The 23,260-nt window shown below is 40.2% G+C and overlaps 1 protein-coding gene across 7 annotated transcripts in view; it reads left to right on the forward strand.

Annotated features, from left to right (window-relative positions):
- Window positions 1-21,248, forward strand: part of PUS7L (pseudouridine synthase 7 like) — a 29,161-nt gene extending 7,913 nt beyond the window's left edge. For 2 of the 7 annotated variants that reach the window (XM_037887829.2, XM_037887819.2), the window contains exons 2-9: window positions 4,827-5,738; window positions 6,588-6,747; window positions 10,591-10,786; window positions 13,633-13,731; window positions 15,475-15,556; window positions 17,278-17,558; window positions 18,597-18,650; window positions 19,343-21,248. In XM_037887829.2, the coding sequence (XP_037743757.1) occupies window positions 4,856-5,738; window positions 6,588-6,747; window positions 10,591-10,786; window positions 13,633-13,731; window positions 15,475-15,556; window positions 17,278-17,558; window positions 18,597-18,650; window positions 19,343-19,672 (2,085 nt within the window). In that variant the 5' untranslated portion in view covers window positions 4,827-4,855 and the 3' untranslated portion in view covers window positions 19,673-21,248. Of the gene's footprint in view, window positions 1-126; window positions 1,744-4,733; window positions 5,739-6,587; window positions 6,748-10,590; window positions 10,787-13,632; window positions 13,732-15,474; window positions 15,557-17,277; window positions 17,559-18,596; window positions 19,101-19,342 lie in introns of those variants that run through there. The other 5 variants (XR_005223641.2, XM_037887810.2, XM_027826415.3 and 2 more) reach the window with 5 other exon arrangements.
- The last annotated feature ends 2,012 nt before the right edge of the window (window positions 21,249-23,260 follow it).

A 23,260-nucleotide genomic window follows, 5' to 3' on the forward strand; every position in this document is an offset into this window, starting at 1 on the left:
TGCACCAAGTGCCTGGGAGGGGGGGCACCGGGCCAGGGCCAGGGCGGTACTTGGGGAGAAGGGGGGGTGGGGACGACTGACACCTGCATGCTCTCAAGTGAGGTTAAAAGCTGCGAGTATTGATCTCTGCACATTTTAATGTAACGTTTTGATCCGCGCAGGGCTGTTTATTTGTCTCAGACAGGAAAATGTCGCCCAGTAAAAAGGCTCTTGCTTCGGTCAGGTGCAGGGCTGCTGTGAATTAGCCTGCTAAGCACACCCAGGATAACAGAAATCTAGTGCAACAGATGTAGTAGGCATGGAGTAAATGCAACAACCGTGGTTTGTTCTGTGTCAGCCTCTTGCCGTGCTGCTCTTTCATAGGCCATTCCCCCATTCCTATCTTTACTGTGCTTCTGATTTAGATTGATTTTGTAAGCTCCTCAGGGCAGCACTCCTGTATTTATCTACCTATACTCAGCTCTTACATCACATGTTTCACTGAAAGCTCTCAAAGCACTTTACAAACATACATAAGTGCAATTACATATGAGGAAACTGAGGCACAGAGAGTTTAAGACTAAGATTACATGGTGGGTCAGTGGCAAAACCAGGACTGAGCTCATCGCTCCTGACTCCTAGACCAATGCCCAATCTGTTCAGCCACTCTACCTATTCCACGCATTTTAATAAACAAGTTTGCACTCTTGATGTCCCTCAAACCCCAGTCCCTTCTCCACTCACATTGGACAATTGCGAATTCATTGTTTCACAATGTTTGTAAATCACAGACTCTGGAGATTAAAAAGACCAGTTAGACCATCTAGTCCTTCTCCCTGCCAACACAGGATTGTGCCCATTTGTGCATTTATTACTATTTGGTCCAGGGAGACTTTAAGTGTGTCAAGCAATAGGGCTTCCATGGCTTCTCTCAGGAGCTCTCACTGAGGACATAAAGAGCTATGTTAAATTGTTCTGCAGCATCGATCCAAAGCATTACAGCTTATAATAACACTTTACTGTTAGATTGCATTTTCTAGCTCTTAAAGGCTCGGATCCACAAAGTAGGTATCTAAGCTGTAGGGATGTAAAATGTTAGCATTAGTCTTACCTGTTAACCTGCCTTAACCATTAACCCTTGGATGGGCCAGATCGGCCTTTAATCGGTTAACCGTTTAAACAAAATATTTTTAATCATTTAAGCAGTTAACTTTTAAACGGTATTTACATCCCTATTAAGCTGTCCGATTCCAGGTGGTGAATGTTCCTGTTTGGGGATTGCTAAACTGACATAAGTGCCTTAAAGCAGCTTGGCTGTAGGTGCCTATCTCTGAGAACGGGGCAGGGCTTAACATAACATATGCCTGTGGTCCGCATCTCCCATTCCCTACTTTAGGTAGGGAGCAGCAGTGCTGTCTTTTGTGGATGGCATTCTTAGCCACTTATCTCTCGCCATACATTGTACAGAGAGCTAACTGAGGATCATGGTGTGTTCCTGTCATTTTCTAGGTGCTGTGACACTCAGCATTGCAACACCTAAGTCCGTTTGTGGATCCGACCCAAAGTGCTTTACAAAAAGGGAGTAGCACCATTATCTCAATTTTTAGATGGAGAAACTGAGCAGGCAGAGTGCCTTGCTGCAGTGATTAGGACTGGGAAACAGATCTGATTCCCAGACTTGTGTCAAGCCCAGTTCTAGTTGCTATCCGTGCTCTTGCTGTGATTTGCACCATTACTGCAGAATTCAGCCGTGGGAAATGTCAGGTATTAATTACTTACTGTTGTTTGGATGTCACTGTTTCCACTTGCACTTTCTATCCCATAGCCCCTGTGCTTTTGCTGATGGAGAATCATGTCTTGCTCTTTTGACACTTAGATACATTAATTTGCTTTGGGATAAGGTTTTATTATTTCACTGGGAAAACGAAACAGCCTAAAGCCATTTCTTTTTATTTTCCTTTCCCCCCAGATCTCATCATCCTCTTGATTTGCAGGAAGAACACGGGGGGCTTAGATAAGTGTGTGGGAGGGAGGGGTGTTAAAATCTGTACTTCAGACAATACAGTGAGGAAAATAATGAAGCATGTGAAAGAGGAAGATACCTACTTTATCTGACACATGTTTTAAAAGTGCTGTGTGTGGTGGGAGCTGGACTACTAGACCAGGACTAGCCATGGCCTGCTGTAGAAAATCACATTTCGTTTCAATTCCCCAGATGAAAAGGCGATGCCTGCTAATTTGAATCTAGACATTAAGACCCCATTTCAAAACTCAGAGTCAATTAAGCTCTCTTCTTCTCCCCAGCCTGTGGGCCTTGGTTTGTTGTTATTAATCAGGAGATAGAGAAATTGCTATCACCATAAAACTTGCAGTTTTTTGCTGGAAGCAAAACACTGATCTGATTTTGCCTGATGGAAGAGGCTTTTATGCCTGTTGGACATGAGTATGGGAATGCTTCCCAGAAGAGAGCTGTTTAGCACAGTTCCTATGGGCTAGGATGGGAGAGGCAGATTACTGACAGGGTAGGAGGGGCCCAGCTGGAGTTGTGGTGGATCCCATTCACTGTGGTGGATCCCATTCACTGGGACATACGTTAGGCAGGATTCTCTCTCTGGAAGCCACACATGGGCATGGGTTTTAGTGGTTCAGAGGATTAAGTTTCAGAAAGGCATATTTGAAATATTTATAAAGTAGATACTATAGCACTGGTCCCAAATGCTGTAGTGACTGCATGATCTCTAAAGCTAGAGTTTACAATGGCAATATTGCTTTCTGTGAGGGCTCTTAATTTGTGATCTCTGGTTTACGGGGAAAGGGTCCCTTTTTCACCTTGTACACATTCTGGAGAGATGAACTACTCTAGTTTGCTCTCTTTACCAGTGAATTATGCCTCCCACCATCCCTCTGTAGAGTATCTTTCATATAAGGGAAAACTGAGGCACCAGTGATCTACCCAAGATCACAAAGGAGGCAAGTGGCAGAGTTACAGAGGCCGAAACCAGGGTGGGGCGAGCATGGCAGCCGCCCAGGGCACAAAGCCTCTGGGGGAGAAAAATGACGGGGAAAAAACGGTATGGGGTGCAAATATATTTGCTCGCCCTGAGCGCTAAAATGACTAGATACGGCTCTGCAGCACCAAGCACGCTGCTACCCAGTGCAAGACGTGAATCCTACATGGCTCACTCCAGGCCAGTGGGACGGGCTGGCTCTCACGGCAGAGCCTGAGGGCATGGCTACACTTGTAGATGTAGAGCACTTTGAGTTAAACCAGCCTTCAGAGAGCACAGTAGGGAAAGCGCTGCAGTCTGTCTACACTGACAGCTTCAAGTGCACTGGCATGGCCACATTTGTGGCACTTGCAGCGGCACTGGGGCGGTGCATTATGGGCAGCTATCCGAGTATGCAAGTGACTGCAACGTGCTTTTCAAATGCGGAGGGGTGGGGGGGGAAAGGGTGGAGTGTGACAGGGAGTGTGTTGTGTGTATGTCGGGGGAGAGAGAGTGTGTTTTGGGGGGGCTGAGAGCATGTCAGCATGCTGTCTTGTAAGTTCAGACAGCAGCAGACCCCCCCCCCACCCCGCCTCTCTCTCACACACAGCATTCCACACTAATGGTTGCTTTGTCTCGGAGCAGATAGGCAGCGGCTGTCAGAAACGGAGCTTTCAAAGGACATATCCGCATTCCAGCAGCAATTCAAAAACAATGACAAGAGTGGCCACTTGATTTAAAGGGATTATGGGATGTTTCCGGAGGCTGATCAGAGCGCAGTAATGCAACACCTCGTCCACACTGGTGCCGCAGCGCTCCAGCGGGGACGCAGCAAATGTTATTCCACTCGCCGAGGTGGAGTCCCAGCAGCGCTGTAGCCGTGGAGTCAGAACGCTCTACGTGCCTTGCCAGTGTGGACGGGTAGTGAGCTAGTGCGCCCAGGGCTCCTTTATTGCACTGTAACTTGCAAGTGAAGCCAAGCCCTGAGTCAGGCTTCCTCCAGCCCAACCCCCACACACATTAGTGCTACTGAGAGCAGGGTCTGGCTCGCAGAAGGACCCGTCCTGCTGGGATCACTTGCCCGGGGCAGGCGGCCTCACTGTCTGGGCCTACTCGCCTCTGTCAGCTACCTGTCACACTGCCCACACCCCTCTCACGCCAAGATGGCACCGAGGAGCCTCATGTATGTTGTGATGTAACTCCCCCCACCCCCGCTGGGCAAGCGAGTGCGGTGTGGCCAGCGCCCGTCACGGGGGGCTGAGACAAAGCCCAGGGCCTATCCTGAACCTTGACATCCCTGCAGGGCTGATCCCAGGGCACTGCCACCGGGCTGATAGCGGCAGCGCCCCCTGTGGGCAGGAGCTGGGAACCTCTTGCTCCCTGGGTGGGGGCAGCACCTCACCTCATGGTCCCCTGTCCAGGCCCTGCGCTGTGCTATGTCTGCTGCCCCCCACATGCACAGGGCAGGGGTGGGGCTGGGTTCGCTGACTTCTGCCCACCATGTACACAGTGCAGGGGGTGGGTTCGCTGGCTCCTGTCCATACAGATCAGGGGTTGAGGGCAGATTCGCTGGCTCCTGCTCGCACAGGGCAGAGGTTGGGGGCAAGTTCATTGGCTCCTGCCCCTCACATGCACAGGGCAGGGGGAGGAGTGGGTTTGTTGGTCCTGCTGCCCCTCACACACAGGGCAGAGGATGGGGCCAGGGTCGCTGACTGCTGTCCCCACAGGATGGGAAGTGGTACCCCTTGTGTTAATGTTTTGTTTCAGGAGGCCCCGCTAGTAGCTGGTAAGCTGCAATAACCCCTGGGAAATGTGGGGGTCCTCTGGCCGCTGTGCGATGACTGGTGCACTCTCTCACAGGTGTGTGGCCTCGGGGCAGGACTGGCACCATGCCGGGTGTGCTGAGCATGCGGAGCAATCACATCGGCTTCCAGGGTAGCGTAAAAACCTCTGCCAGTGACTTTATCGTCACAGAAATTGATACCCTTGGGCGGCTGCTTAGCGAGAGCACAGCCAAGACTCTTCGTGCACTCGGTGACACGCCTGCAGCCCCAGAAAGCTGCTGCCCACAGAGACCCTGCAGGTCCTGTCCAGAGCCTCCGGAGCTGCACAGAGAAGAGGTGCTAGGTCCATTCAACAGCCCCAGTCATGCTCCAGAAGAGGGCCTGTCGCCAGCCAAAGGCAGCACAGAGCACATGGCTGGAACTGCACCCGAAGGTGGGCACCATGAAGCAGGTACATTGGACTCCTTGTTAGACGAGTCTGTGAATGAACTATTGAATCAGTTTGCTTGTAACATAAAAGATGGGTGGGACTCAGAACATGATCCAGCCGCTCATCCCACCGAGTTCTCACTGGGGCCTGTCCTTGACAAGAGGAATCGAGCTGATTTACACAGCGCCATTAGACAGAAATTTCCTTTCTTAATGACTGTTACAAAGAGTAATGAAATTATTGTCAAAGGAAACACTGATTACAAACAGCTCTGTCAACTAGTGTCTGAGGAGGAAGCATTTGATTTTTTAAAATTTTTAGATGCAAAACTGGAAAACTCTAAATTTTCTTTTAAGCCTGATGGGAATAAGGAGCACAGAAAGGCAGTCCACCATTTTGTCAGTCAGAAGTTTGGAAAACTTGTAGAAACAAAGTCTTTTTCTGTGACAGACTTAAATGGTCAGCAAAATGTAGCAATAATAGTAAGGTTTCGGGAGAAGAGTTTGTCCAGGAAAAGGCCAGCTGCGGATTGCCAGGAAAAACAAGATATTTATACAGGTAAATATTTAATAATGTTTTATAGTTTCCTTGGTTAATTGTTTTGTAATAATTGTTTTTTAAAAGAGTACAGAGTACCTGATTCTCTTCTCATTCACACAGGCATAAATCAGGAATAATTCTACTGAAGTCAGTGGAGTTAAATTACTGTAAAATTGGTGTGAGAGATGAATCCAGTTACTGCAGTGAATTAAATAAATAGCACAGTGGAAATGGCTGAAATACCCTCAATGCAACCTCTTTCCCTGTGTAAATTGCATGCATTATAGTTTCTCATTTTAAAATAACTTGAATAATTCTGGATGTTCTGTTAGGTGTTCCTAATCTTTTAGATGTTAAAGCTCCACCATTAATTGGAAAGGTTATTTCTCACAGTTTTATAATAAGACCAGATTTGATTTCTGATTTCATTTTTTAAAACCATTATTTTTTGATCTGCAGAATGATGTTCCTGTTAGAAGAATGGTTTGTAGGCCCAACATTAAATCCACAGACTGTCTTAGAAATGTTCAGTATGTCTTTTTTTTTTAAATTGCTTTGTTTGATTGTTTCTATATGAAGAGATTTGCATCTTCTGAACACTGAAAATTCTGTTGCTTTTATGGCCGACTATGGTTTCTAGTAGCTGTAGTTTTGAGCATCAGTTATCAGCATCTAAATCTTTCTCTTCAATACAAAAACATTTTTTCCTCTACCTATAGTTTAGTTTTGAGAACAATTGATTGTGTTCTTACCAAATCCTGTCCTGTTCTAATGTTAAAGAATAGCAGCTAGCCCATTAATGATGACAGAGTTGCCAATATAATTTGGAATGGTGGATTTCTAATAATTTTGAGCTGTTCGTTGCAGGTTTTACGCTTCAAAAAGAAAATCTGGAAACACTAGAAGCAATTAGCTATTTGTCTTCTGAACTTGGTGTGCTTCCTTCAGACTTCAGTTACACAGGCATCAAAGACAAAAAGGCCATCACCTACCAAGCTATGGTTGTGAAAAAAGTGACTCCTGAGAGGTACTAAAAACTTGGTTCCTCACATACAGCAATTTCATCATTGGAATAGGTTAATAAATGTGAAAGCACCTTTTAATACCAATCTTATTATATTGGGCCATCTCCTCCTATGTTTGAGTCTGCTTAGAGCAGTTATTTTGTGACTTAATGCTTTTCTTACTAGGGAATATCAGGTCTGACACTGGATTAGCCTTGGGCTTTAAGAGGAAAAAAGTATATATTTTCTTATTCTTGCTTGTTGCAGAGAGCTGTCCCTGTCCTTTCCAATGATCTAGTGAACTAATCAGGGTGCAGCATCTGGGACACACTGAATATCAAAATCTACTTTTTGTGTCATCAGAAGAAGTTGTCCTGGGGGACGAAGGGGTGTCTTCCCTAAGGACATGCCATCACCCAGCACAGGAGAACCAGGTCAAGTTGCTCTCTCCTCTACTTCCTGGCATTGTCTTTTAGGCCAGCACAGTGCTTGCCTGATGTAAATATGTGGTTGGAGAGGGTGCAACTTGCCATCAACCCCCTCTGTCCCAAAACTCTTAGTCCCTCTCTAAGTGAAGTGAAGAAAAGGAACTGCTACTGTAACCCAGCATGGAGAAAAGAGCCACGGTCACTGATGTGCCACCCCTTGCAACCTCAGGGAATGAACAGTAGAAGCTGCATGTCACCCGAAAAGGTGACTGTGTCGTTCAGCCCTTTCTCCTCAGAGAGTATGAATGACACATCAGCACTTGTTGGATCAGGAGAGGGGAAGGCATGTGGGTAGATGCCCCACAAGACCAACAATAGTGATAGTTTTTCTCTGTAATGGTTCTCTCCAGTATTATGTGATCTCTGAAACAGCAGGTTCTTTCCCATGTGTGTGGGCATAGACAATGGAAGGCTTGAGGTAGCTTTAGCCCCCCAGAAATTTAGGGATTACATTAATAAATAAAGGAGATACTGAGTTTAGAACAGAAGCTCATTTATCTCACATTATTAAAAGTGGACAAATTTTGTTGTAGTACAAAACTACTTATTAAAGCACTATTCAATAGCTATTTTATTATTATTATTAATCTAGCTCCCCCTCCCCCAATAAAACAAGTTATCTATGACCCTGCTAAAGGAGGCAAGTTAGGTAATGGCTTCTCTCCATCACCCTCAGTAGAGAGGTTTCAGAGTAGCAGCCGTGTTAGTCTGTATCCGCAAAAAGAAAAGGAGTACTTGTGGCGCCTTGGAGACTAACAAATTTGTTAGTCTCCAAGGTGCCACAAGTACTCCTTTCCTCAGTAGAGAGTCAATGATCTTGACACAGTATAGGGAGTGAGCAGCACTCTAACTGGTGAGATTTAGTACATAAAGATATATCAGGCAAGTTCTGCTATACTTTGACAGCCATAGAGTAGGGGAACCATGATTCTGACTCCAACAGTCTCCCTTCACATATAGGCCTGAGTTTAATATGATGAGGTAAGATAGCCTATTAAGGAGGAGGATGACAGATTTTCCCTTCTAGCTCTTTTGCCCTTTGATGAGCAGAACCCACTGCAATGGGATTTTGCTATTTACAGTGTTGTAGCTACTGCATTCAGATTCCTCTGTGTTGTCATAAACGGGACAAAAATCTTCTTCTGTCACAAGTAAGAAAGGGGAAGCCAAAGAGGAAACTTGTTTTTCTTTTTTTAAAGAAAGAAATATTTTACCTTTAAAAGAGAGGAAAAAAGATTGGTCTTTTGTGTAGCTTGACCTTCCCTAATAACAGAAATCTGAAATTAAAATATCACTTTAATGATACATCTATCTTGAAACTTTGTAGGAAAGTTAAACTTCAGGAGCTAGTTGCTGAATAAATACCGGGAACCAGTATACCAGGGATTGGGAAATGTATGGTCCTTTTTCCTTTTGGTACCACAAGAACATCCCTTCTTTGTGGTCTTAGTTCAATCCTGCAAATAATTACTACCAAATGTACTGCTTACTATGATAAGTAGCGCCGGTGGGACTTCAGTAGTAAACATTGCACTCGGTAATAAGCTTATGCAGGATCATCATCTAAGTCATCATTAATTCAAATATTAGCTAATTTTTAATTGCAGCTCAATTGAAAATGATCATCCTTGTATTCAAAGTATTAATTTGGTACTTCAGAAATATTTAAAAACACTTTGGTTGATTTGTGTTTATAGCCTTCATTGGACATTCACCAAAATGGAGTAACTTGAATATCTTAGAAGCATTCTCAAGGTTGACTGTACTGAATTTTTATTTCTCATTCTCATTTTTCTGATCCCTTAAAATCTGTTTTTCATCAAGAATAAAGGCTGTACTATAGAAGTCTCTAAAACACAATTACTCTCTTCTGGTCAGCCTTATAAAAGCAAACTCAGAGCATTAATTCTCTCCTTGGGTTTGCATGCACATGCTTGTAATTGGAAACACAACTGACAGTTCAAATATTTGGCCTTTATATAGCCTCTTAATCTTTCAGTTCTTACACTCATTCAGGTCAAGAGAAGTTTTGTGTATATAAGAGCGGCCGGATTGATCTTGAATTTAGAATAACATTTTTATAATCTACTTTAGTATATCGGTAAATGTAGATTTTTTTCCTCCAGAGATGGCAAGCTGTTTATGCATATGTGCTTATATGTACTGTTTATGCATATGTGCTTATAGATTTAAATATCAATGCAAAATTTTGCTAATTTATTAATTATTGTTAGTTTTTAAGACCAGTTGGAGCAGAATTTTACTGTGGATAAATACTGCAGTTGGTAGGCCCTTAATAACCTGTATTTAACCTCCCATTATTGCAAAGCCAATTTCATTGTGGCTCAGGACTAAGACCACAAGAAAATTGACTGCAAAAAGGTGAAGACAGGAGATAGATTATTAAGGGCTTGATCCTGGATATATTTACTATAGAGCTAACAGAACTGAATATACTCACTCATATTATTTACCTAGAGAGTGACAAAACCAAACAAAGGAAAACATTTAATAGTGCTATTTGTGCATTATTTAGAATTTACTTTTGTCCCGATTTTGGCAAATTGTTTCTTACTTACCTCCATATTTCCAAATGCGAAGTACAATAAGATTATAAATTTAGAATGTATAAGGAGAAATTGTCTATCTGCAACACATTTGTGAACTTTTTCTTTTTTCTTTGTTTCTTGTACTTTTTTCTGTAATAAGAGCAGCAGTTCTCAGACTGTGACCTGTTGACCACCAGGGAGCATTTACTGATGGTCTGCAGAGTTTTGTTTGGTCACATGATGCTGGCTCCTTCTCCTCGTTTCCAGCTACTAAATTGCGTTAAAGAAACTATAAATACCACTTAATTTTAATAGTAATAGTAGGGGGGGAGGTTATGGCTTTTCCCATGAAAGCACTGCTGTAGTCACCACAAAGATGTCATTCAATCACGAATAGGAGGGAAGATGGTCCATGTGATTATGAATTGGAGTGAGGTAGTCCATCAGACAATCTCTTTATTAAAACGTGGTCCATATTATGAAAAATTTGAAAACCCCTATATAACATTAAATCCACCTGATAATTTTTCACTCCTAGACTGTTGTTAACCTTCCGTTAAACTAATTATATTAACTTCTAAGCATCATTTGATAAGGGGTTAATTTCTAGATCACAAATTATTTTAAATGCTTAGTCAGTAAGCACGACTGTGACTTATTGCAAGTAAGACGAAGGGAAATCCTTTGAATGACAAGTATTTTTGAATCTTAGTTTTACACGTAATTAGTGCTGAGGCAAACAAAGCATTTGTGAAGGAAACATGTTTTTTTTCCAGTGGAATGTCTTATCAAGAGTTCTTCATAAACTCCCCATTTATCATTTGTGTAGGTTGAAAGAAATTGGAAGCACAATTGAAAAAAAAGGAATGAAAGTGTATAATATCCATTCAGTGTGCCAGCACCTTAGACTTGGTCAGCTGAAGGGGAACCACTTTGATATAATTGTGAGAGATCTAAAACATCAAAGCAATGACTTTTCTGCAGATCTGAAAGAGAGAATATCTGAAGCAATTGAAAATGTTAAGGTAAAAAGAGATGCCATGCCATGATTTCATTTTCAACAAGGAAATATTTTTGCCTCATAAAAATTATCATGCTGTTTTTTCGGAACAAGATGGTTCTCATGCTACCTCTTACCTGCAATCTCCACTCGTTTTAAAATATAGAAGCTGTGTGCCCTTTGATCATTAGTCTCTGTGGCTCAACAAACCAGGAACAGAGCAACTTGCCAAAAAGGGAGGACAGGTAGTGAGTTCATTCTGTGCCACAGCCTTCTGGTTCCAGAGTAGTACAGGACAACAGATGGGGAATTTGACAGACATGGGGTATCTGTATGAACCTGTGCTGCTGAGGCATAAGGCTGGCCCTGATGGAGAAAGTTTGTATCTTCAGAAAGCTGATGCTTTTGACTTCCGACAGGTAGAAAATGTAGAATAATACCTGCCAACCAGTTATAGACTTTGGCTGCATTAGCAAAAATGCAGAGACTTTTCATGTGAAAGGGATGAGATAAATAACTGTTAAAAAAAAAAAAAAAAAAAACAAACCCAGGAGCAGAAGAAGAAAGTGATAAGAAATTGATGGAGCCCTTTGTAGATGCTTTCCTAAGCCACAAATCAGGATCTCTAAATTCCTCAGAAAAGTAGAAGGTCAGGAAAAGGGAAAACCTATTAGCTTATTTAGAAGTGTTTTATTTGACATTAATTGCTTTTCCCATCTCTCAGTCTTTCTAAATAATGGTCATAGTGCCAATTTTTTGCAAAATAATTAAGTCAGGAATTAAAGACCAAACTGAGAAACACCCTGTCTCAAAGTGGTAGCCGTGTTAGTCTGTATCAGCAAAAAAATGAGGAGGACTTGTGGCACCTTAGAGACTAACAAATTTATTTAAGCATAAGCTTTCGTGGGCTAAACCCACATCTGATGAAGTAGGTTTTAGCCCACGAAAGCTTATGCCCGAATAAATTTGTTAGTCTCTAAGGTGCCACAAGTACCCTGTCCCAATAATTTTCTACAGTATAATTACTCTTTTGAAAGTTATTTTTCACAAACAAAAGAAATGTTCAGTTGTTGCTTTAATTTTCTTTTCTGTGCCCTTCCTTCTTTTGACTTCACAGTGCACAGGAGAAGATGATCAACTGAGGGATATTTTTTATGGTGCAACTCTTCCTGAAAAATGAACATGGCCTGTATTTGGTCCTGTTTTATTAGACTTAACCTATTGCCAGACCATGAAAAGACTTGTTCCATTTAGTCCAGCTTAAGGATTTTATCTCTTAATTACACACACTGGCATATGCAACCTAAGTAAGGTTATACCTATGTAGCTTCTCCTATTATGTATTTTTGAAAGGTAAATGCCCTTACATTATTTCACATTCACCTTGCTCTATGTGTATTTATTGGTTTCCAGAAAATTAACCCTCATTGGGTCATGTGATCGTGACCTCACTGGCTCAGTTTTACTCACACAGGTAGTGGCCAGCAAAACACTAGGAAATTCTGATCCCCACTCATCAGTAATGCAGTTGCTCTTGGGCTTTACGATAGTAACAGCTTTGCAGGTGGAGTCCTCCTGTGAAATCAGATGTGTTTAAAAAAATGTCCAATATCTATCATTATTTATATGTTTGTTTTGATGAGGCCATTGCTTCGTTTTGTACACAGTGCTTACTCAGGCAAAACTCCCATTGACTTCAGTGTGAACTTTGCCTGAGTAAATATTTCTGGCGTTGCTCAGGGAAAATACCAACTCTTTGACGTCATCTTTAGTAGGATTCATCGTGAAGTGATTATACATATATATGCAGAAAGATTCTGGTTTGGTTTGATTTCATGCTTATTTATTCAGCTTGCATGAGAGTCCCAGAGGTGTGGGACTTAGGAGATCTGGGTTCTCTTCCTGGCTACATCCTGTGTGTATTTGGTTAGGCAGGTCATTAAGCTCCTGGTTTTTCAAATGTGCTGAGCACCTAAAGCTGTCATTGATACCATTTGAAGCTGTGATGTTTAACACTTCTAAAAAGTGTCCCCTTTAATCTCTCTCTGACTCAGTTTTCTTAGCTGTAAAATGGGGATACTTAAAGGGGTGTAATTAAGCTTATTTCATTAATGTTTATAAATTGCTGTATACCGATAAGTGTAAACTCTTGTCATTTTAGTATACGTTCTGATTGTAATCATTATCTGAATAGGAGTTGAAACAAAATTAACATTTGCCATATTTAGCCCCAGATTTTTAAAGATATTCAGGCATTGCTCTGCTCACCATTGCAAAGCCTAAGGCCCAGATCCTCAACAGTATTTCAGTGCTTAATTGCCATTGAAATCCTTTGAGGATCTGTGCCTTAGCAGCCTCTCATTGAAAGTCAATGGGACTTAGGCTCCTAAGGCCACATCTACGCTACCCGCCGGATCGGCGGGTAGTGATCGATCTATTGGGGATCGATTTATTGTGTCTAGTGTAGACGCGATAAAGCGATCCCCGATCGCTCTGCTGTCGACTCCGGAACTCCACCAGGGTGAGAGGCAGAAGCGGAGTCGACGGGGGAGCGGCGGCCGTCGATCCCGCGCTGCGAGGATGCGAAGTAAGTGATTCTAAGTTGATCTAAGATACGTCGACTTCAGCTACGCTATTCTCGTAGCGGAAGATGCGTATCTTAGATCGATTTCCCCACACACACACACAGTGTAGACCAGGTCTAAGTGCCTACGTCACATTTGAAAATGGGACTTGGCTGTCTAAGTTACTTAGTCCTCCCAACTCTAAGTAGAGCAATACCTGAATACCTTTAAAAATATGCACCTTATGGTTTTAATGAATATTTAATATTTTCATGTTTTAACCAGTTGATTTCTTTTTTAATTGTAGACAAAAGGTTTTGTAAACTACTATGGACCTCAGCGATTTGGGCATGGACAGAATGTTCAGACAGATCAAATTGGACTGGCTTTGCTGAATGAAGAAATGGTATAATTCACCTCATAATCCAAATGACTAGTCTACTTCTTTTCCATGGCTACAGTTGGCATGTTTGAGTCAAACATTGGAGGCTACCATCCTACTGAACGGTGATCTCCATGTGTGACAGTAGTAGTGTGAGTGTTGTTGGAGGAGACTGCAAAACCAACTCCCACCATGATTTAACAATATTGTGTCACAATCATGAATGTTTTAACATTTAAACAAAACAAATGTTTAATTTTAACATTAAGCTTAAACATTATTTATTTTAAATAGCGTGGAAAGTAGTTTTCAGTGTTTTTGTGGGGCTGTTACACTGCAATTGTCATAAATAATATAATTTTACATAAAGACATCTGCTTTTAATACTAGGCTCAGAACAACGTAAATCAAAAGTTCCTTTTTCCAGTTTGTTCGTGATGATAAGTGCTCTTTAACTTGTGAATATTCAGACTGTTGGGCTGAGTACACTGGGAGAGATTTTTTTAAAAATTTTTTTGCAAGAATATTAAGTAAGACCAGATCTAAAACCCAAACCCTTTAAGATCCCAGTAGATGTATCTGCATTTCTCAATATGTTGTTGCTTCTCATTATCCCTTGGTTACCATCCCTCAGCCAGTCTTCTTTCCACAAAAGTTGTTCTTTGCAAGCCAATTTGAATTAATTTCTCAAATAATATTTCATGAGACATAGGTCCTGATTCTTCTCTGTCATGTAACTTGTGTGGTAGTTTGCACAGGTAAATGATCGTACAAGATACGAGGCTGTAGAGAATGAGATCCATGGTATCAGAAGTTATTGTTGAACTAGATATATAGGATCTGATTTTCCTCTTCAGTTACACTGATATAAATCTGAGAAATTTAATAAAAGTCAATATAGTTACACCTGCATGCAAAGAGAATCAAGCTGTTAGATCCCACAGGATGCTATCCACCAAAATAACTTACACTCTGTGCAAAATTTTGAGTTCAGGCAAGGTAGAAATTAATGTGACTAGTTTGCTGCAGATTGGTAATTTTTTTACTAAAGATGCTGAGGCACTTGCTCTGCTGCACTGCCTGGTATAGATGGGGACAAATGAGCCGGAAAACAGGTGCTGATGGCCTGAAACTGACAGGTGAGGGGAAAAGCAACTAGGGTCTTATATACACTTGCAAAATACCTAGCTCCACTGGTAGTAGAAATAATGGAAGCTGTAATACAGACCATGCTCAGGTGTTTCTCTCAACATATCATCTAATCTTGTGTAGACACAGCCTAGGCATATCATTGTCCCCTTTGTGTGAGGGTGTGTGAGCCCCTCCATGTGAACATTGTATGGTTAGGCCTCTGTAGGCTTTGTTTGGGGGCCACAAGGTAGAACCAGAGTGCTACTGCTTTAGGCCGCATGCTCACCTTGCAACCTGGAAGATTTCCAGCTGGAAACCTATTAAAAAAAAATAATAATACTCCCTGCATCATTACCTTCCCCTTTGCAGGTTTTGAAGGCTGTTCCCATCCCTTCTATTTGACTGCAACCCCTTCCTTCCAAGGGGAGAATACAGTAGGCACTTGATTTCACAACTTGTGACATTTTAGGACTTTCTGTCAGAGGAGAGAATTTGAGCCATCATGCATAAGAAATGGTCAGAGTTTTGAGATGCTATATGGTATCCTACCACAGAACTGACATATGGTTGTCTTTTTCATCGAACAAGTAGTTACATTAAAACACAATAACCTCGTGTGTGTTGTTTTTTTTAAAGGTAAAAGCTGTGAAGTTGTTTTTCACACCAGAAGATACAGATGATCCTGTAAACCAGGCAAAGAGATATTTTCTTCAAAGTGGTAAACTCCACATTTAAAATGTTTTTGTCATTATTTGGAATGTGTGTTTTGGGGGGTGAGGGTTTTGCTGCATACTGCCTGAGTTAATAATTCTATTATTTTACACTCATATTCTATATGAGTGTAAAATGCTACCATCTCCCAAGTACAGGGCAGTGGAGAATCTTTATTTCTGGTAGAGGCTTTACATCTATATAGTGGAAAAGATATGAGAAGTTCCTAAAGGCTGCGTTCTTCTTTTGCCCTCCGCCTCTCTTCTTTTGAATTATCATATTCTCTTTGATTGGGAATTACAAAGGAGTGTATGAAAGTTGGGAGCCCAGCTACAATTGACACTGAATGAAAGTTGGGTGCCAAACTCTCTTAGGTTCTTTGAAAATCACAGCCTTTGTTTACAACTTTGGCCATAACGTCTGTGTAATTGACTTTCAACTCTTCATCTCCCTCCGCTCTCTCTCTCTGACTCACCTACTTCCTTTCTTGAGTTCCATTCTTCACTGAAACATATTTTCAAAAACTAATATCTGTCTTCTAAGTAAAATGCCCCGTTTGTCACATGTCTCTTTCTGCTGTCATTCTTCAGACCACTGCATGCATCCGATGAAGTGAGCTGTAGCTCACGAAAGCTTATGCTCAAATAAATTTGTTAGTCTCTAAGGTGCCACAAGTACTCCTTTTCTTTTTGCGAATACAGACTAACACGGCTGCTACTCTGAAACCATTCTTCAGACCCTAACTTTTCTCCCAGAGTCAGAAATCTTGAAGTCACTCTTGACCCCAAATCTCTCATGTCTGTAAATCCAGTTATCGCTGTATATTGCCTGAAAAGCTAGGGTATGTGGCTTCAGGGGGTGCAGGTGTGCTTCATTTCACAGAAGAGAGCCTTGAGTCCTTCTGTACTGTAGTTTGTTGTATGATGCATGAAAAGGCATTGATATGAACTCTGAAAACAGCTGCTTATCTTTTCCCAAAGCAAGAAATGAAAGGCTACACAAATGACTTCTCACCAAATCAAAAATCTGGATAAAATTACAAAGGAAAGCAGGAAATATGAACGCAAAGGTGTACATTTCTACCCAGGTTGAGGCTCAGACTCCCTGTTGTCAAGTGCAGTTTGCACCTACAAAATAAAACAAGCACATTATTTTTTTGCTACAAAATGTGTTCCCTCAAATGACTTGGTGCTTATGCTGCTTTGATGAATCAGGGTACTTAGCAATGCAAGTGCTAATAATGGTGTAGGTTTGGGGGTGCTTCCAAAAGGGAGGTCCATCTTCTGACAGTGTAGGCCTAAGTCTGAGTACCTCATGTTGTTTGACAGGAATACAATTCTCTTTCAATTCTCTTACAATTTCTCTTCCTGCTAGTAAGTACACCCTGCTAGCAATGATGTGATATGCTTTTATTTCTAAGGAACTAGAAACTCTTTGGACTGAAGTAATGAACATAGTAAAGCCAGTTTAATTTATATTTAGTGTAAATTACAGAAAATTGAATTAATTAGCATAGGTTACAAGGTAAATAAGATGGAATTTATCTGACATGAGAAGTTAAAGGCAAGGAATAATAAACAAAACAATAAAAACCAGTGTAAATAAATGAGTCTGACATCCTTTTCCTCATTTGTTTTAATTTATCCTTCTTTTTAAGTTTTTCACTTTCTAGTAGACTAAACTTGGAAAGCAGATGATTGTTCCAATGTTTATTTCTGTTTATTTCAGATGATGCAAAGGGAACCCTGGCAATGTTGCCCGAATTTAAAGTAAGAGAGAAGATGTTGCTTCGCGCCTTGAATCGCTATGGTTTACACCACGAGGGTTGTACCCGAGGATGGCTCAGCATTCCTCATTCCATGCGTATATTCTACGTTCATGCATATTGCAGTAAAATTTGGAATGAAGCTGCATCTTTTAGGTTTATGACCTATGGTTCAAAAGTAATGGAGGGTGATCTGGTCCTCTCTGAAGATAATGTTGGTGAAAATTCTTCTCTGAATGATAGAGTGAGTTTACAAAATATTTCTTGTAAAGGTTAGCTTAACACACTTAAATAGCTTAAGATATAGGAGTTCTGCTTTTTATGTTTAGCTAAACATTCTAACCCATTTATGCTACTTAGTTTGGCTAATGTGGAGTGGCTTAGCCTGCCCTCAACTCCCCACAAATAGGCGTACATGCTCTATACACCATAAAAGCTCTTTTCCGTCCTGACTGTTCAGTGTATTCATGGCAAGAGTAGGAATGTATGAAGGTGTTTGTAGGAACCTGGACTTGGCCTGAATGGTTACACATACATGATGCCTCTAAGCTATTTTCTGTTACATCCTTCTGTGGATCTGGTCATGGAGGACCTAAAAGGCAGCTATCTTTCCCCTGTGTATCAGCACCATTGTGGAATTTTTGCACTATTGTAATGGTGTGCACAATGGCACATACATAGCCAGGATGTGACTCAAATTGTTTAGTTGAAGAGTAAATTTCTTGTAGATATTTCTGTGAGTTAGAGCAGCTTAGAGGTCACTGTAAATAATTTTCAGAGCTCTAAAACAGTAGCTTCCTATGCGTATTGTGATTTTGCCAAAATGTTAGGAAAAAAAAAAGTGAGTTTAATAAACTGAATAGACCAAATTCAGTGGAAAGCTGAGCTATAAAATTTAATATTAAAAAATGGAGTTTTATGCAGTAACATTCACATTTAGCATGAGAACCAATCTTCTAGCATGAAATTACATTGGCACCATGAACTTGAGGTGGGTAAGCATATTAGAACTATAATGGTAGGTTCGTACAGCGGTAATTAACATTAGTTTTATTTAGTTTCTATTTAATGCAAGGCCTTGTACTAATAAAATGATTACTTTGTGTTAAACACTTCTAATTTTTTGTTGAGTGAAACAATTTCTCCTTGGAGTAGTCAGACAGCCTTAGAATTCTTAATTTTAATAGAGGCTGGGATTAATACAAATATGTGATTGGTTCATAATCTATTTTTTCTACTATTTGTCAAGCTATAAGTATTTTTTTTAAACATTTTATACCAGGTTCACGTAGTAACTGCTCCAGAAGAGTCAGCTAACAAATATGCAATACACCAAGTAAGTTTGTTTGAAAAATCATGTTTCAGGGGTTTATGAATTAATGAAGATAAGTTTTGTTTTAAAAATAGATCTGATTAATTTACAGGTGCAGTTTTATTTCTCTTCAGAGTGCACTTTATGGAAAATGGGCATAGAAATTAATCTGGACTCACAGCAAACACAGAAATGAAAGTCTTCACTCATGTGTACTGAACATACGGGCAATGTTATCTTGGTTGGATGTGCTTTTTTGTGCACTATTACTGTCAATTGAGTGTTAGCAAACTACTAATTCTAGTTTTCTTGAAACATTTTATTTCAATCCCCCGGTGTTAGGAGAAGTGTTCAAGAGTATTTGAAGGTCAGGGTATGAAAAGGCTGAAGATACAAGGGTTTGGAGACTCACAAAGAATACTAACATATTCTCGATTTCTGTATCTCAGAACAATCCAGAAAACAATCAATTTGGTATGTTTGTAGTCTGTTATTAGAGAGAGTACTGGCATTTTGACTGGCTTCTGTGCCTTTCAGTCTAAGCCTCAAATAACTGTCTTCCATGGCTTTGCTTGGGCTTTTATGGTGTGGAAGCAAGGTGGCTTCTTTGCAGAATCAGGCCCTAAAACATAAAGGAATTAAATTTTAAAGGGGTAAGTGGTGGTTTTGTTTCAAACACATTTGTGGCTCACATATATTTTCTTTTTTTCCTTGAGGTGGTTCTTCCAATGGTTGGACACAGTATCAAGTATCCCAATAATAAAGTTGGGCAGTGGTACCATGAAAGGCTTGCTAAGGATGGGCTGCAGACATGCAGCTTCAGGGTGTCTGCATTACAGCTGAACACACCTGGATGCTACAGACACATTTTGAAATATATCCACAATCTGTCATATCATTTCTTAGAGGACAATGAAAAGGGAATCAAAACTGAAGAAGACAGTCACCTAAATGAATCAAAAGCATCTCTTCTTTTGTCATTTGACCTTGATCCTTCATGTTATGCAACTGTTTGTCTGAGGGAAATAATGAAATGTGACCTTTAGAATGTTCATAGTAAAAAGTTACAGGAGTAACATAATCCATGGAGGTATTTTACATACGTTGCCTATAAAATAGGGAAAACAAATCTTGTTCATCATGTACAGTGTAGTTCAGAAAGAATTAATGAATAACTTAGGATTTTATTACTTTGTTTTTAAAACTAAATATATAGTCCTGAGTACATTGGAGCCAAACAGTGCTAAATTATATATTATATCATATTTACTTAGCGGAGCCAAGAGCTGCAGGCCTGACTTTTAGCCAGTGATATTTGCACAAGCTTTACAACTGCATGACCAAAGCTGGATTATGGAGAAAGGGGAATATGGTGAATGGTCATTTCCTCCTTGCCTTTTCTGTTGTCATCTTAAGGGCTAGTTTTATGCTTGGTGCTGTATAAGACACACAAAGACAGCTTCTGCCACAACGCGTTTACTGTCTAGTACTATTTGTCTACTAGGAAAGCTGCCATACCAGAGTGAAAATCCAGGCCTGTTGAAACCTTGCTGAGTTCTATGGCCCATTCATCCTCACCTGTTTTCACTATGCATATGAACCCAGAGCTAAAAGGATATGTGATGTGAGTAATAGTGCTGAGTCATCTCGCTGATTAGAGGACATTTCTTCAAGCCCACAGCGTGATCGTCTTTCTCATTCTTGTACTGAGGAATTGAAGGAAATGGGTATTTCGAGACCCAGGAGTGAGTTTGCCATTAATACACTTACAGAAGAGTGTTAATGTTTTTATTTCAGGCAGTTAATGTTTTTATTTTGTTGCTGACCAGACCTGCTCACTGCATAAGCTTAAGGTTGTGAGGAAATCTTGCAGTGATTTGTCACCGGAACCTTGTCATTATCACAATTAAAAGTTATTTATAAAATTCTTCTGTGAAAAAAATTTGTAAAAAGATGATATTGACATGAAAGGGGAGAAAACTGAATAATAAACTAAGAAGCAAAACTATCACAAAAGCTTTGAGTTGCATGTGTTATATTTAATCTGTAGATGGCACTGTGACTTAAAAATAACCAGTGGAAGAGAACTACTTTGGCCATTTTTGAGAGAAGGGATATGTAAATTACAAATGCTTCAATTTTGCATCTGATGAAGTGAGCTGTAGCTCAGGAAAGCTTATGCTCAAATAAATTTGTTAGTCTCTAAGGTGTCACAAGTCCTCCTTTTCTTTTTGCGAATGCAGACTAACATGGCTGCTACTCTGAAACCTGTCAATTTTTTCACACTCTGGTAAACACAACATTGATTTGCTTCTATCTGTGACCCCAGTCCTACAATTCTTGCTCAGTCCTTAGCAAGGCAAAAATTCCAGGGTTGATTCATCACTTCTTTAGATCAGTTTGACAGAAGTGTAATTCCAGTGATTTCAATGGAGGTCTAAAAATGGTAGTCTGGAATGAAGGATCAGGTCCCCACTGTCTTCAGTGAAACTTCATCTTTGCAAGGCACAAGTAAGCATTGCAGGATTTGACACTGAAGTTTCAGGTGGGAAATAAGCTCTTATACCAGTAATATCTGCAGTGTTATTGTACACTAAATAAACTATTGTGACTATTGCAACATATCGTTTTTAATGCATATAATCATATTAAACTAGAACCTACGTGAAAACTAACAACTCGCTTAAAGATTCAACAAATCACTTGAGAAACCAGTCCTAAACATGTTTTCCTACAGCACATCCACTTCAGCTTTCTAGATTTGCTGAATTATATCACTCATCAGAGGGAATTACTAGAGCCGATGAATTTTTATTGAGAACAGACTGCTGCTTTCGCTGATTGGCTAAAAATAGTTTTGAGGATCATCAGTTTTTACTGGCATCAACACAACAAATGAAATCTAAGTGTGAAAAATGTGTGTGTTAATAGCTGATACTTTATTTGAAGGGACACATAAAAGGTCAGATTGAAAGATTTTTTTCACAGAAAGGTCTGCCTTTTTAAAAATGTTCAGAAGATGTTAATGGAGTTAATCTATAGTAATTTTAGGCTCATTTGTCCAGTACTACTTCTGAGAATTGAAAGGACTAATCTTCTTAAGCAAATCATTCTTTCAGCAACTCTGAGCAGAAAGAGCTAATGTACTGATATCCATAAGTATAATTCCTACAATAGAAGCATTTTACTTGGAAGAAGTCACGGTGGTCATTAAATTGTTTGTATATATGATGATCTTCTGCCTGCTTAGTTTATATTTAAAAAACAGTCAGAAATATTTCAGTGCAAAAAAATAGGTTTGTTCATATTTATAGCCTTCGGGTCCAACTCTGCAACCCTTTCTTCTGTAAAAACTATTGACTTTAATGAGCGTTTTGCCTGAGAAAGGGATGTAGTATTGGACTCTTAAAGCCATTCTGTGTAGGCACAAGAGCTTTAGCAGTACAATAAAAAGATAATCACTATGCACAGATTTGATTTTAAGAAGGAAAGATCAAAGAGCTGATCACCCATTGACTTGATTCTTTGTATTTCTATTGGTAGTCACCCTTCCTTGATAAACCTTATAGGCATTTTGTTAATACTAGTGAAGGCAGGCTCTGAAGTTTTTCCTAACAAAAGAGGTTTTAATCTTTAGTGGCATGTTCACTTTTCTAGTCATTGATGATGAATGTGCATTTTTAATGGAAAAAATTCAAATGTTCTTTATTTGTGCAATAGTTAATTTTATTGACTCAAATTGGACAAATATCTTATTAATTTTAATCAGAATGTGCAGAGCTTTCAGAATGGAATGGATTTATATGCACATTCACATCACAAAAAACTTCTTCATATGATGTGTATTTCTGTTCTTTAGAAGCCAGGTAGATGTTTTGTGATCCTCAGTTGGTATAAATCTGCATAGCTCTATTGACTTCTATATTGATTTCAGTTTACACCAGCTGAGGATTTGGCCTATTATACTCAGCTAATAAATCCAGTCCTACATTCCTTGTGCTCTGAACTCCCACAGAAACCAACAACAGAAGTACAATGATCCAAGTCAAAGGATGATTTGAACTTTTATTTCATCTTTTTCAAATCAAATCTGTTGTTGCAAAGCATTTAGAAGACAAAGGGAGCTTTAGGAGTGCCAGGAAGGCAGGATCATGCCCAGACTTTTGTTTCCAGCTTCTGAAGACAGCCATCTCCACCAATGCCATGCAAAAGCATGTTTTAATTTTCATAGTAGTTGTGCTACCTGACCAGTAAATGGGTATATTTAGTCAAAGCGTAGGAATGAGTTAGTTTCATGTAAGTGAAATATCTATTTTAATAAATCCTAGCAATTTAATAAACCAAACCCCAAAATCCACAGTTTTGTCATTTTACCTTTATACCTGTACTGAGGCCATTAATTCCTTTTAACTTTTAAGTTCATAGGTCAAATCTGAGAAATCCAGGGAAAGTTCAGTTGGAATGAAATATGGCCCAGCCATCCACTTGTAACAGTTCACATTAGAGCACTTATTCATTACATATACATTGGGTATGCACGCATATAGAGTTGTACTGTATTTTACATAAACCACAATGCTTTATATAATTAAATAATGCTAAACTGCAGAAAGTATATCTGTGTGCATCTGGGC

Source organism: Chelonia mydas, chromosome 1 (genome assembly GCF_015237465.2).
Source record: "Chelonia mydas isolate rCheMyd1 chromosome 1, rCheMyd1.pri.v2, whole genome shotgun sequence".
In the NCBI taxonomy this organism is placed as follows: Eukaryota; Metazoa; Chordata; order Testudines; family Cheloniidae; genus Chelonia; species Chelonia mydas.